Source organism: Schistocerca gregaria, chromosome 4 (genome assembly GCF_023897955.1).
Source record: "Schistocerca gregaria isolate iqSchGreg1 chromosome 4, iqSchGreg1.2, whole genome shotgun sequence".
Taxonomy (NCBI): Eukaryota; Metazoa; Arthropoda; class Insecta; order Orthoptera; family Acrididae; genus Schistocerca; species Schistocerca gregaria.
The window spans coordinates 721,497,516-721,512,028 of NC_064923.1; the positions used below are offsets into that span (position 1 = coordinate 721,497,516).

General features: G+C 36.2%; 1 protein-coding gene across 2 annotated transcripts in view; it reads right to left on the reverse strand.

Annotated features, from left to right (window-relative positions):
* Window positions 1-1,901: 1,901 nt before the first annotated feature.
* The window catches only part of LOC126365804 (mitogen-activated protein kinase p38b), a 110,795-nt gene continuing 98,183 nt past the window's right edge, over window positions 1,902-14,513 (reverse strand). For both annotated transcript variants that reach the window (XM_050008386.1, XM_050008385.1), the window contains exons 8-10: window positions 8,529-8,607; window positions 5,541-5,714; window positions 1,902-5,430 (exon numbers count right to left, since the gene is read on the reverse strand). In XM_050008386.1, coding sequence (XP_049864343.1) covers window positions 5,360-5,430; window positions 5,541-5,714; window positions 8,529-8,607 — 324 coding nt within the window. In that variant the 3' untranslated portion in view covers window positions 1,902-5,359. The remainder of the gene's footprint in view (window positions 5,431-5,540; window positions 5,715-8,528; window positions 8,608-14,513) is intronic.

The following is a 14,513-nucleotide window of genomic DNA, read 5'->3' on the forward strand; positions in this document are numbered from 1 at the left end:
TGTAATTACGAAGACGAACGTATAATGAATTCAGCGAAGATTTAGCAAAGTCTACTCAAGCATCGCCATTTTCAAACATTTGCCGAGGACAAGAAGTTCATTCATCCAATTGTATTTATACTTGCATTCAGGAATATCTTACCCAGATACTGGTCTGAATATCAATAAATTCAGTTCGTGATGTCACACATCACCGGTGACACGGCACTATGGGCAGGTGAAACCGCTAAACTATGCAATACGCTTGCGAATTCGAGAAAGCTTTCCTCGCGGGATATCGTTCCACAGGAAGTTTATACCCCATAACTGTGCAATACGAAAAAAGGGTGTTTGCACAAGTATTTTGAACGATATATTGAGAAAACGAGATACTGGTCTGAGCCTGTCTCACACAAAGAAGTACTACGTATATTAAAGACAAAATTACCGATCAACCTTAGGAAGAAGTTAAATGTACCAGATGAAGATTTGAAAGCATTTTCTTTCGGTGACCGACTCTTTAGACCTAATTCAAGAAGACGCAAAGTCCTACAAAGCATTCATGAATAACTGCAATAGTTGTCACAGTGTTGATAATCCGAGTAGTAATGAACAGAGTAAACGTAATCAGCACAGAAAAGGTCAATACGGCAAAACGAATGTACCTGGTTACAACAATAATCCGAACCATGTTTCGAATGACGCGAATACCCGTTACGTAGCCAATAAACGGAATTACGGCGACGGTAACTCAGGAAACGGCACGAGCTGCAAGCGCAAGTTCGGAAATAGAAATACTTACCACGACGCTAACGGCAATAAAGAGACACCGTGGAAAGAGCTGAAGGAAATCAATGGAGCAACAACGGTCCTCCGAACCAAACACAAACCATAGCGAGTGGAACTACTCGCTATCTTGGCAGATTCGCAAATGTAGTCCATTTTCTGAAGTCTGTCTTCTAATTGGCTCACTAATCTGCGTCCATTTTTTTTCATATATTTATTTGAGGATGTGCTATACTATGTTTCTACACTGTGGCATGTGACGACAACGTATTGTTCTATTAAAAAAACGCCGATCCGCAGCTATTTCCGATCTTTTGTAATCTCAGTCTATTAGGCCTATTGCGCCAGTTAATTTGTAATCACAATTTAGACATATGCATATGGCATCCAATGTGACATTTCACGATGATGAGTAATTACTTGTGGCGTCCGATTTTTTATTTGCCTCGATACGTTTTACATTATTATTATTTAGATAGGTCTATGAATAATAATTTTCAGAAGTGTTACGAACACAAATTTATTTTAATACTAGTGAGAGGGTGGTGATTATTATGGTTTCTTGCCTATATATTTTCTCCAATTTGTACAGAGACTACGGATTGTAGGTACGGTTTATTTCGTAATTTAACAGTTTGTAGTATGGCTCTTGTGCCTGGCAGTGAAATGTAGAAGAAAAGGGACTATGAAACCGGCATGCCTTTGTATTGGACTGTGACAGGGTTGGGGGGCGAAGGGGACGAGGGTGTGGAATCGGGAAATCCTGTCGGCGGCAGGTTTAAGGATAACAGCACTGAACAGAACCAAGCGGAAGGCTCTGCCGAACAGCGAAGTGGGTACTGAGCTGCCGAAGAAAGGGAGTCGGACACTGAGCTTTTTCCAGTTTTTTTTTTTTTTTTGAATAATCCAATAATTCCCTGACTTTTCCCAGTTTTCCTGGACACTCTGTATTACTAATTTACAACTGTCAATATTTGAGGAAGGAAAGGTAGACAGAGGAGCACCAACAAAAATTACATGTGATCCTGAAACATCCCCACAGCACCAATAAATGGTGGGTTCAATGTTTAACTATCTTATTACGGTGATGTGAATGGAAGCATAAAAATTAACTTACAAAATTTCAGCCAACAATGTAAACTCCATTCTTACATGTTTATTGCGGCTTATAGTCACAGGCACATTTGGGAACAAAAACAGCATTTAGTCAACAAAGTGATTTTCAGTAACATATGATTTTTTTATCATATAATACAATATTTTGCAACACATACATGTAAGTATAAAAATAATATTTTCTTTGTGTTTTCATGTTACTATGGAAATAATTTACAATAAAAAGATAGCTCTGTTATCTCTTTTTTATATTTCATACTTGCTTCTTTTCTGGTAACAATTTTTCATATTATCCTAAATTCTGAAAAAAAAATGCTTTGCATTTAAATTAAATCCACAGAACATTGTTACAAAAAATATTCAAGACGCGACACATTTGTAACTTAAATTTGTAGCAACCTTGTTGCCAATATGGAATAAATAACATTAATAAAATATTTACAAAATAAAACATTTCTGGAAAAAATACTGCTCTACAGGCCTTGTACAAATTTCACTACAAAATTATGGATTGTGAAACAAATACACAGTCGTGTTGCTAAGTGATCTTTCAGCTATTAACCTTTCAGTTCAATTCAGCTATTAACCTTTCAGTTCAATCCCATAAATAATTACACAGTGTCAGATCTTACACAAGACTTCTTAGCTGATACCTTTCTTCATAAACTTTGCAAAAGTGATGTAAGAAAAATATATATCTATAAAAACCCAGAACAAGGCAGTAAAAGTTTTCTATCATTTAACATTCAATTACGAATTCCCTACAAGGCCAATTACAAATTAAATTCTTGTGCTGCTACACATTTGGAGTTCTCATTTGTAAACTAATGTATGAAAAATATCTGATACTTTCATTACAATTCCTGAATGGCCAAATTCTCTGCACTGATGACAATCTTAAAAACACTCTTTTGGCTCTCTAAAATGCAAGAACTCTACAACGATCTTACAATTAAGGAATATAGACATATCTGAGATAAAACCATTCTATACTATTTATGGATCAGTGACTCAAGATTTTACACAGCAAAAACCTTTTTGATTAATATCACTACACAGTAAACTGCGTTAGCTGAGCACCCCATGGGAAATTGAGAAATCTAACTCTAGCATTTTTCTAAATTTTCCGGAAATCTTGAAGACATGCAAACAATTGACATGTTGTACATATTAAATAGGCTGCAAATAGTTGTAGTGTCAAATGATACAAGTAATGCAACAATTTATCAATTCACAAAGCTAACAAGCACAATATGCACATTCTTTAATGATCAAGTGGTGACAAGTATATACAACACAAATTTTCAGCTTCCACACTTTTTTTTATATTTAAGCACCAGTTTAAAAATCAATCTGATAAAAATATACCTTTCTATTGTCATCTTATAAGCAATACAACATTCCTTACAAAGAAGACAATAATGCCAGCATAAATATTTTGCAGGCAAGTACTACAAAAGTATCAAAAAAGCAGTATTACAGTTCACTGACACTGTGAGCTCTGGGAAAAAAATTATCATATAACACAATCTAAAAAAATTCCCTCTAGAAATTTTGCCTTTTCAATGAAGGCAATACAGAGCAATGTGTGTTTTCTTGGTCACTTCCACAGATTAAAGAGTTCAAAAAATAAGATTGCACTGACAAGGTACTAATTAGTTAAAATGTGATAAATAGGCCACAATTCAGTCAGCATTTCACAGAAATTCTTGCATCCTACAAGTTTAAGCATCCATAAAACAATTTGTTCCACACAGACAGTTATTTTGGTTCTAATACATCAATAGGTCCCATGATACATGGGCATAAATGATATTGCTACGCGAACATAACACATATTGTTATATTCTGAAAATTGTCAGAATTTTCTTAAGCTAACATGAAATAGTTGCACATTAGAAGAACTACTAACACATAATTCATTGTTCATGTATCCTAAAGAAATGTAAAATTGTGACAGAAAACTTTCACAAGTTTATTGTGATTAAAACAATGAATAGCTTTAGGCAGTGTTCCCGCCAGAATGTGGCCATGTAATGCCCTCGACAACTGCCAATACTTTTGACGGCTGGACAAATCTTTGAGGCACAAAAACTAGAGGTTGATGTACATGGCAACTTAAACCCTCAGTGGGCGGGGTTACAACAACTATATAGAAGAGGTGACATATGGAGAAAGACAACACAAACTGTAAACAACTTGCATCAACAAAAATAACAAATAACAAACACCAAACACTATCAATAGTGAAGCTTTTGTTAAATGGTGCAGAAGTAATGTTACCTCTACTCCTTTGTTGCCTGAACAAGGATGGATTCTGGGCATAATGTAACCAAAAACCTCTACCTCTATTGATTAAACTGGGAAGTCACCTTAGAAACAGAGGTTTTTGCTTAAATTCGCGTAGAATCCTGCTCTCTACCTGATCAAACAACAGAGGGAATAATTAGCACACTTCCTCATCTACTGTTAATAAATACTTCACTACTGTAACGTGTGGCATTGGTTATCTATAGTTGCGTTCGCCCCCAGGTGTTTGCAGTTTGTTTTGTCTTTCTGCACACAGTCTTTTCGCCATCCACAGAGGATTTAATCTTCTGTGCACAGTTTTACCTGTGCCCCCAAAATGGGAGGGTGTTCACTTGTTGAAGTATTGGCCTTTGTCAAGCATGTTACCTGGCTGCATTCCTGTATGTTATGAGAACATATGATACACTGGGAGATGCTCAAGTTTCACATCCTTCAGCAGTATTGATGACAGATAATGTAATAGTAAAATGAAGTCTTACAGAAAAGGTTACTACAGGAAGAAAGAACAAAAAATATTTGTTTTCAGCATAGTGAAAATGATTGTGGGCTTTGTAATTCTTAATTATTGAGTAAACTGCACAGTAAACATTCTCAAAGTTTTAATATGATGGGAGAGGGAAAGTGGTGAGATAGCACAGAGATTAGTCTTTCATATTTATATACATCTTTGTGACAAAGCATTTTAACAAAAATAAATTGTACATTAAGATAAATGAAAAAGTCTGAGTTAATACGTTTCACTGAATCTGTACAGAAATTTAAATCTGTATGGACAATTTGGAAGCTCAATGCTTAAAACTGTACAGGAGATTCCTACCAGAACAGGAACTCTCATCACATTAGACCAACTTGTCATGTACTATTCATCTATGTTAGAGAAGATAACATAAAACAATTACATCTTTTATCACATAACTTCCTCTTGAAGTACTTACTTAATGATGTACATTTACTGTGTGAGCAAAAAGAAACCTCATGAATTTAAAATCAGATCACCTACAATACGAAGGAGAAGTGAAGTAATAAAGGAAAGAACAGAAACATTTCACTGCCACAGAAACATATTACACATTATCCATAAACAATGAACACAACCATGGTAGGGGGGAATCAGACATGGATTTCACACAGCTTCTACAAATAACTACACACCAACAATGTAAATAAGCTAATGAGGAGCTTCCTGTGGTTGCGGTAGCTGCTGAGGTACAAATTCTTCAACTTCTTTGTAGACAAGTTCTGGAAGCCAATCACAAACTAGTAAAACAAGGTGAACTGCTACATGATGAAAAACATATTTCAACAAAACTGATAAGATAATTATCTTTAGTAAGAAAGCCGTAAGTTACCTTTCCATTGTTCAACTGTTAATTCCATATCTTCAAAACTCTGATCATATGGTGCTGAAACAGGCTCATCTGTTGGATCAGCATACTGACTCAAGTACTTGTGACCCAGAGCTTGCTCTGCTGTGATTCTTTTGTCAGCATCCAGCTCCAACATTTTTTCTAATAGGTCAATAGCTTTAAACAAATACATGCTGAAATTACTTGACAATAGGGCTATAAATCAGAATGAAAGATTATCTATATCTTTTCTCCACTATTAGTTTAAAATCTATGCCTTCTGAAAGCAACAAAATAAGTAATCTATTCCTGTAGTTTCCTCAACACATTTAAAGTTAAGAAACAACTGTACCAATCTTTACACCAACAATCACTGTTATTACACCCAGCTTCTGAGCGTTTACAGTCCATAAATATTAAACAAGAAACAAAATTCAATGGCATTTGGATACTGACGCTGCACCTGTTGAAATGAAAACAAAAATTTAAATAAAAATAAGGTATTTAAGGTTTAGGCAATAACGCCACCTTGGTGCTGGGCTCAAATGTCGCAGCACAACAGGAAAAGATTATTGCCGATAAAGAAATACCAGCAACAGACAGAGATCTGGCAATTTGGAAAGTACCAAGTGATACACAGAACATGCAACCAAAGTGGAGAGCAGAAGAGACCGTAACTTACACATGACAAAGACCATAGAATAAGAAAAATAATGAGAATGAAATAAAAAGTAAACCATACAAAGAGAAAGCAAATGTGAAAAACAGATAAATGTCTGGACAAGAATATGGGGCATGACTTTGGCAGGGATAGATGTGCATGTAGATGTACATCAAGTTTTCAAATTCTATCAACAATGGGGTGATTAGCAATCAAGTAAAACCACTCACAGGGCAAAGACGGAGAAGAATATCAAGCATGTCTTTTCCAAAATAACAGCCTTTTTACCAATATCTCAGCTGTTGATGGCAGATAACTGAAAACCCTCACTGACTTTGTAGATGCCAATAAATGCACTAGAACACCATTACAAACTTTTTTAGTCACAGTAGTAAATGACATTGAAAAATCTTGTGACTTGATGTGCCCGAGATAATATAGAGTTCAATTTGTGAACTCGATTTCCCAGATTTTCTTTCCTTCAATGAAAGATGAATACTCATGACTCCTGACTGCCACGCTGTCCGTTTTCCAGTGCTATTTGTGCAGAATGGTAGTGATGAACAAGATTCGAGGTTCATGTACTGCTCTACCTTAAGCTGCCTCACTCTTGCAATTTACGGCCATGCGCCCTTAATGTTGACTTTTAAATCACACATACAAATTTAACTTAATACACACAAGATCAGTTTTGGTGTGTTCCAGTAATACTTGTGCTTTGTAGGCAATTGAAAGTGAGAATTGTTTAAAACTCGCCATTCATCCACTTCATTACGTTTTTTACATCATAAGTACCTAATTTATCTTAAAATTTGGACATCCAGCTGCATTAGGTTTCTGCATGACAGTGCTCTTGTTAAAGTTCTGGGTATTGTGAAGCTAAGCAGGTTAATGCATATTTGCCAAGCCATTCCACCATTCGTAATTGGATGGTGTGTAGAGACACAGATGTAGTTACTACAACTGTTCCACTTCTTGATCAACTTAAAAGATTCCTGCATTACACTGAAATCTTTTTGAATATAAAAAAGATGAGATCTTTTTAAATGACCCCATACCATGTTTCAGAATAAAGGAAACATTCTGTAATAGCATATATTCTGCCAACAGTTCATTGATTTTTTCACCATCACTGTTCTTAGAGGCAAAAAGATTTTTGATTAGTTGGACACTGCTTTCAAAAAGGACATCCATTCTCCTGGATGTATTTTTAGGGAGATAAGAATCATTAAGATTCCACAAATAATGAGGGGAAATACATGTTGACCCAAGCAGAGTGTAACATACTTGAATAAACATTATATGCCTAAAGTTTGGCATGTGCCACTCAGATAGCTTGGTAACAATTGCTTCATATTAACAATCCTCTACCCAACTGGCACATAACACTCTTTGAATCTGAAGGGTTTTTACCAGCTCTATGATCTCATTGGTACAGTCAAGATCTCTGTTCCCTATGATGTACAACATTACGCTATTACTCTGCATGGTGCTCACTTCCGTCAGCTCAAGGCTATAGTTAGAGAGTACTCACAGAATTTATACCATAGTCCAGCTAAGAAATTCTGGTTTCACTAAACTATTGGTTTGATTCATCTGTCCACACTACTCAATCCCCTGTAAGGCTCTTTAATCTATGTATATCTACACCCTACATAAAATTAAACATGCATACTGTACTCGAGCCTTTGTCTTCCATTGCAATTTTAACCCACGACATATCCCTCCATTACCAAATTTACTGTTCCTTCATAATTCCGAGTGTGTTATCAACCTCGGTTCTTTAAGTCAAGTTGTGTCTAAATCTCAAAAGTTCACCTGACTCACAGGGTGAGAGTAATGGAAATGCTGAAAAATTTAAATTGGCAGACTCCTGAAAATAGGTGTCAATTATCCCATGAAAGACAATTTACAAAGATTCCAGAACCAGTATTATGTGAACACTAAGAGATATTATTCATCCAGTTATCTATCTCTCCAGTAGGGAATGTGAACATAAGACTAATTACAACACACACGGAGGCCTTTAAGTCATGATTCTTGTGCTTTATATGGGACTGAAATTGGAAGAAACTCTAAAATGTGGTATCATGCTAAGTGCTCTCTCACATGAACTTCACAGTGGTTTGAAGAGTATTAACGTAGATGCAGACCTACATTCACATCATCCAGTTGAGGAGGGAACCTCTACAAAAGGTTCTTAAGGACAAGTACAGAAGTAACCAAGAGAAATGATATACAGTACGCAATGGCACGCACTGTACTTAGAACTGAACCTATTAATATTTCAAGTAACAGTTCTGGAAAACAACAAAAATCAAAGAAATTACCTAGTGGATTGGCTCCTTTAAATACTTCTTTGAAGTCTTTCTTCTTTAATGGTGGTAATGACTGAATATAATTTCTTGCCTAAAATAGAAAAAAACACAGGTGAAAAACATGTTATACCTACAGAAATAAAGTAAACACAATTTAACTACAAATTATTTAAAACTAGAACAATACAGATGACAGTGGGGCCTCTGATACATGACACAGTATCTATGAATTTCAATGCAGAAACAAAAAATTACAAATCAACGTTCTTAGTTCTTATTTTGTTCCTGCGTTGTTAACCATAATTCAAAGAGGCCAATGTCTACTTCAAGAAATATAATTCAACTGAATTATTTACCATTTATTTTTTTCATCTGGCTTTACAGTTTTTCAAAATGTCCCAAAACAAAAGTTAAATAAAGTTAACTTCAAATCCTGAAACTCTAAAAAGAATCCACTCAACAAGTTTCAATTTTATGAAATTTTCATTCAATGTAATCCACAACACAACAGACGGAATATTTAATCTCATAAACAGTGTCAGCTTTACCTACAATCTAATTCCATTCATGTTAATACAAAACAACTGAAAAATAGGCAATTACTTTCAAACAAAAGCACTGATGTACTTTCACTTTAATATCTTGCAGAACTGGAAATGGCTTAAACACACAGAACTAAGACAGCATGCTGATATTCACGATATACTTTGAATATACAGTAAAAACCAGCAGTATAAAACCAACATACACAAGATAGTGAATATTATTTCCCAGTCTGATTCCAAGAATAAATATACAAATCTGCTACAGACAGTGGAGGAACATCAGCTGTGATGCGTACCTCTAGCACCATTGCTATCATACAGGAAAGCAGTGAGACATTGCATGAGAAAATCCCGAGCAGCACAGCACGTTAAAAACATGAAGCTATGAACTGCAAACCTCACTTTTATGTATGCATCACTGTGAGGTACCCATGTTGTACAGACAAATCCATTCATTATTATGTGCACATTTTTGACTTCCTGGATAAAATTTAGGCCCATGCTCTTTGCATGGTTGGAAGGTACCATGTTAATGAGCTGACTATTCCCAGTGCAGTGTTTGGCTTACATCACAAAGACCTGCATAGCAAGTCTAACACAGTACAGACCCTTAACAGGAATTGTTTTGATATTTATCATACAATTAGAGATAATATTAATGAGACTTAGTAAAACTAATTGAGAAGTTGCAGTATTTTTTGGCTTCAATACTGAGTTCATCTCTGACAGTACTAACTGTGGGCACCTAAAGTTACTGACATCCAGCTTTGGTATGTTTCCCACAGTAACACTGACAACAAGATCAGAAGGACATAGTGCAACAGCAGATGATAATTTATTTTTAAATCCAAAAGTGTGTTGTGAAGCATATGTGGTTCCACAACAAATGATCTGCCTGATGTAGCTGTTGTTGTTGTTGTTGTTGTTGTTGTTGTCTTCAGTCCTGAGACTGGTTTGATGCAGGTGTCCATGCTACTCTATCCTGCGCAAGCTTCTTCATCTCCCAGTACCTACTGCAACCTATATCCTTCTGAATCTGTTTAGTGTATTCATCTCTTGGTCTCCCTCTACGATTTTTATCCTCACTAGGGGTAAGATAGATACTGCCTACAGGAAAATTAAAGAGACCTTTGGAGATAAGAGAACCACTTGTATGAACATCGAGAGCTCAGATGGAAACCCAGTTCTAAGCAAAGGAGGGAAAGCAGAAGGGTGGAAGGAGTATATAGAGGGTCTATACAAGGGCGATGAACTTGAGGGCAATATTATGGAAATGGAAGAAGACGTAGATGAAAATGAAATGGGAGATACAATACTGCGTGAAGAGTTTGACAGAGCACTGAAAGGCCTGAGTCGAAACAAGGCCCCCGGAGTAGACAACATTCCACTGAAACTACTGATGGCCTTGTGAGAGCCAGTCCTGACAAAACTCTACATCTGGTGAGCAAGATGTATGAAACGAGCGAAATACCCTCAGAGTTCAAGAAGAATATAATAATTCCAATCCCAAAGAGAGCAGGTGCTGACAGATGTGAAAATTACCGAACAATCAGTTTAATAAGCCACAGATGCAAAATACTAACACGAATTCTTTACAGACGAATGGAAAAACTAGTAGAAGCCGACCTTGGGGAAGATCAGTTTGGATTCCCAAGAAATACTGGAACACGTGAGGCAATACTGACCTTACAACTGATCTTAGAAGAAAGATTAAGGAAAGGCAAACCTACATTTCTAGCATTTGTACACTTAGAGAAAGCTTTTGACAATGTTGACTGGAATACTCTCAAATTCTAAAGGTGGCAGGGGTAAAATACAGGGAGCGAAAAGCTATTTACAATTTGTACAGAAACCAGATGGCAGTTATTAGAGTCGAGGGATGTGAAAAGGATGCAGTGGTTGGGAAGGGAGTAAGACAGGGTTGTAGCCTCTCCCCGATGCTGAGAGGGATGTGAAAAGGATGCAGTGGTTGGGAAGGGAGTAAGACAGGGTTGTAGCCTCTCCCCGATGCTGAGAGGGATGTGAAAAGGATGCAGTGGTTGGGAAGGGAGTAAGACAGGGTTGTAGCCTCTCCCCGATGCTATTCAATCTGTATATTGAGCAAGCAGTAAAGGAAACAAAAGAAAATTTCGGAGTAGGTATTAAAATCCATGGAGAAGAAATAAAAACTTTGAGGTTCGCCGATGACAATGTAATTCTGTCAGAGACAGCAAAGGACTTGGAAGAGCAGTTGAACGGAATGGACAGTGTCTTGAAAGGAGGATATAAGATGAACATCAACAAAAGCAAAACGAGGATAATGGAATGTAGTCGAATTAAGTCGGGTGATGCTGAGGGAATTAGATTAGGAAACGAGACAATTAAAGTGGTAAAGGATTTTTGCTATTTGGGGAGCAAAATAACTGATGGTCGAAGTAGAGTGTTCTCAGCTTCCTCATTTGTTATGTGATCTACCCATCTAATCTTCAGCATTCTTCTGTAGCAGCACATTTAGAAAGCTTCTATTCTCTTCTTGTCCAAACTATTTATCATCCATGTTTCACTTCCATACATGGCTGCCTGGTGGTGGTGATCAAATAGCAGCAATGGATCACCCTTTTCAACTTAGTTTAGCTAAGAAGTACAGTTTCATTTGAGCATAAATGCTGATTCTGTAATACTATAGAGAAAGACTTCAATAGACAGACAATGTAAAGAAGTTAACCATGCACATATAAATTAGGAATGTAATACTTTCCTTATAATATTATGGCGATAGAAAGAACTTTTTTTACAACAAATCAGGGACAGACAGTGTGTAAGAAGTGATAAATTTTGGGTAATAACTGGCATCAAATTATCCTGTGCCAGTAAGATATCAAGCATGACATGAATCGACTTCGTAAGGCAAATGACGTTCAGTTCCCTGATGACAATAATGCCAAGACAAATGACGTTAGATTCAAATTATTGACCACCAAATTAATTTTTTTCTAACGGTAGTAGAAAGCAATGGGACCAAAAAATATCATCAACAATGATTTCATGAGATTTACTAAGGCAGGCCTTGCATATTCCCACAACGGGCATAACTTTTACCAACTCAACTACTGGAAAGATAACAAAAAGCTTTATGTCAGTGAGAAGCTATAGCTCTTCTGGCTATGAAGATGTATCAACTACAGTACTTGATAGTGCTCTCCTTGGTTATCTTTGTAATTACTCAATGTGTAAAGGTGTATTTGTTGAAATACTAAACTATGTAAAGGTAACACCTAATTATAAAGCTTGGGATAAACAGTGACCTCTTAATTATAAACGAATCTCCCTTCTCCAAGCACTCTCAAAATTTTTTAGAGAAGCTAGTTAATAACAGAATACTGAACCACTTTTTTGACAACCTTTAAAAGGTGCACAGTTTTGCTTCTGTAAGGACTTCTCAACAAACAAACCAATAAAAGATCTCAAACTCAGGTCTGGTAGAACTAAAGAAAATTTACCCCAGCACCATTTTCTGTGACATCGCCTAGGTCTTCAATAACGTGTGGATCATAAAACTCTACTAGGCAAATTACAGAGTTTTGGCATTAAAGATATCTCCTTTGCTTGGATGGAATCATACTCAAAATGTTGATATTTAAAAAAACAGCAATAAAAATTAATTTTTACTGGAGTAATGTTAAATAAAGAGTCTTATCTGGCTCACTCCTACGAATACTATTATGCTTGCAGGTGGTAATATTATACCAATAAAGGACCCAAACACATCCGTACCTTAACAGTCAGGAGAATAGTGAAACAATCTTACAAATGGTTTATGGCAAACATCTGAGCTTTTACCCTACAAAAACCAATGTTATGCAATTAAAAAAGAAAAGAAAAAAAGAAGACTTACAGGTACCAGACAGAAAGATCAATGGGAACACATTATGTGATACAAAATGCATGAAACTTCTAGTAATCGAAACAGATAAAAAGTGAGGTGGCACCAGCACAGGGATACATTAATGGGAAAGCTAAGTCTTACCTGCTTTGTGCTTTGTACATAGAAATCTTTCTCACTACAAAAGATGGGATTACTACCATACTTTTACCTAATAGTGTACTATAGCATAAATCTTTTAGGACAATGCACATGATGAGAAGCTGATAGCATCTTACAGAAGCCTCTTCATGGGCAGTAGGATTCTTACATTTATTGACAATAGAATTACTCTGCAGTGGTATTTGTGATTAGTAAAAGGAGAAAATTAAAAGCAAACTGACTTTCTGCAACTTCTTCAGCAACAACAGCATCAATCAGAACTACAGCAAAAGAAGATCCAAGTGCTGCACAAACTACTGGAAGAAGAGGAATCTGCTCTGCTCGCATAATTTGTGATTAGCAATAATAGCGAATTAAGGATAAACTGAGTTTCTGCAACTTCAGTAACAACAGCACCAATAAGAACTACGGCGAAAGATATAATTCCTGCACAAAGTATCTAAAGAAGTGAAACCTGGTCTGGTAACATAACTGCCTCCATTCAATGAAACAGCACAGGTAGGGGATTCCTATTTATGTTGCTTACAGTACCATTTTCACACTTCTCAGGAAATTTCCCTTTAATTGCTAATACCCATTGACTCAACAATATAAGAAGGACTTCTTGATTAGAGAAGTTGGTTTTGCCAGACAAAAACATTCACTCCATGGGAATGAAGCTATTCAATACCACCTTGAAAAAGTTCTGACAATCATTTAAGACTCTGAAGTCGCAACATATTGCAAAACGGGATATGGATGTCAATTACTCATATTGCTAAACAGAATCTACATAATAGTTCGAATGTTATAACACTCCTCATTCACCTACAGTACCTGTTACAACCCACTTATAAATGGACAGGAGTATACCCTCCAGAGGACTTAGGTGTAATATGTGGTACAGTCATGAAGCCACTGTTTAAAACCACACACATACATAGAGTATCCCTCACAGCAAAAAAATTGTCATCCAAGGTGGCCCTCTTGCCCTGGCCACTTTTTAAAATACGTCTCCAAAACTGACTGAACCATAGCAAGGAATATGCATATTGCCACATGATAATTTATTTCTTAGTATCTGCCACACCTACTTTGCAAGATAACATCTGCCTTCCATAGGTGATACACCAATTACAAACATTATCAAGACAAGATGGCACCAGCATCTGAATACCAAACAAGCTCATTATTTATATGCAGATTAATATCTGTCTGTCTCCTACCAAATGGATATGGATGTGTCAGGTTCTTTTGTGTGCTGGGCAATGTATGTTCATGGATGTTTGAATATTAGTCTTTATAATTAAGAGTTAAATTTTGGAAAATAAAATGACATTCAAAACACACATATCATGGAAAAGCCGTTGACAGTGTCTTGTTTTTTCCAAACCTGACTCATTTTGTACACCATTAAGGGCAATGATCAATTAGATCAAATCTAAACAG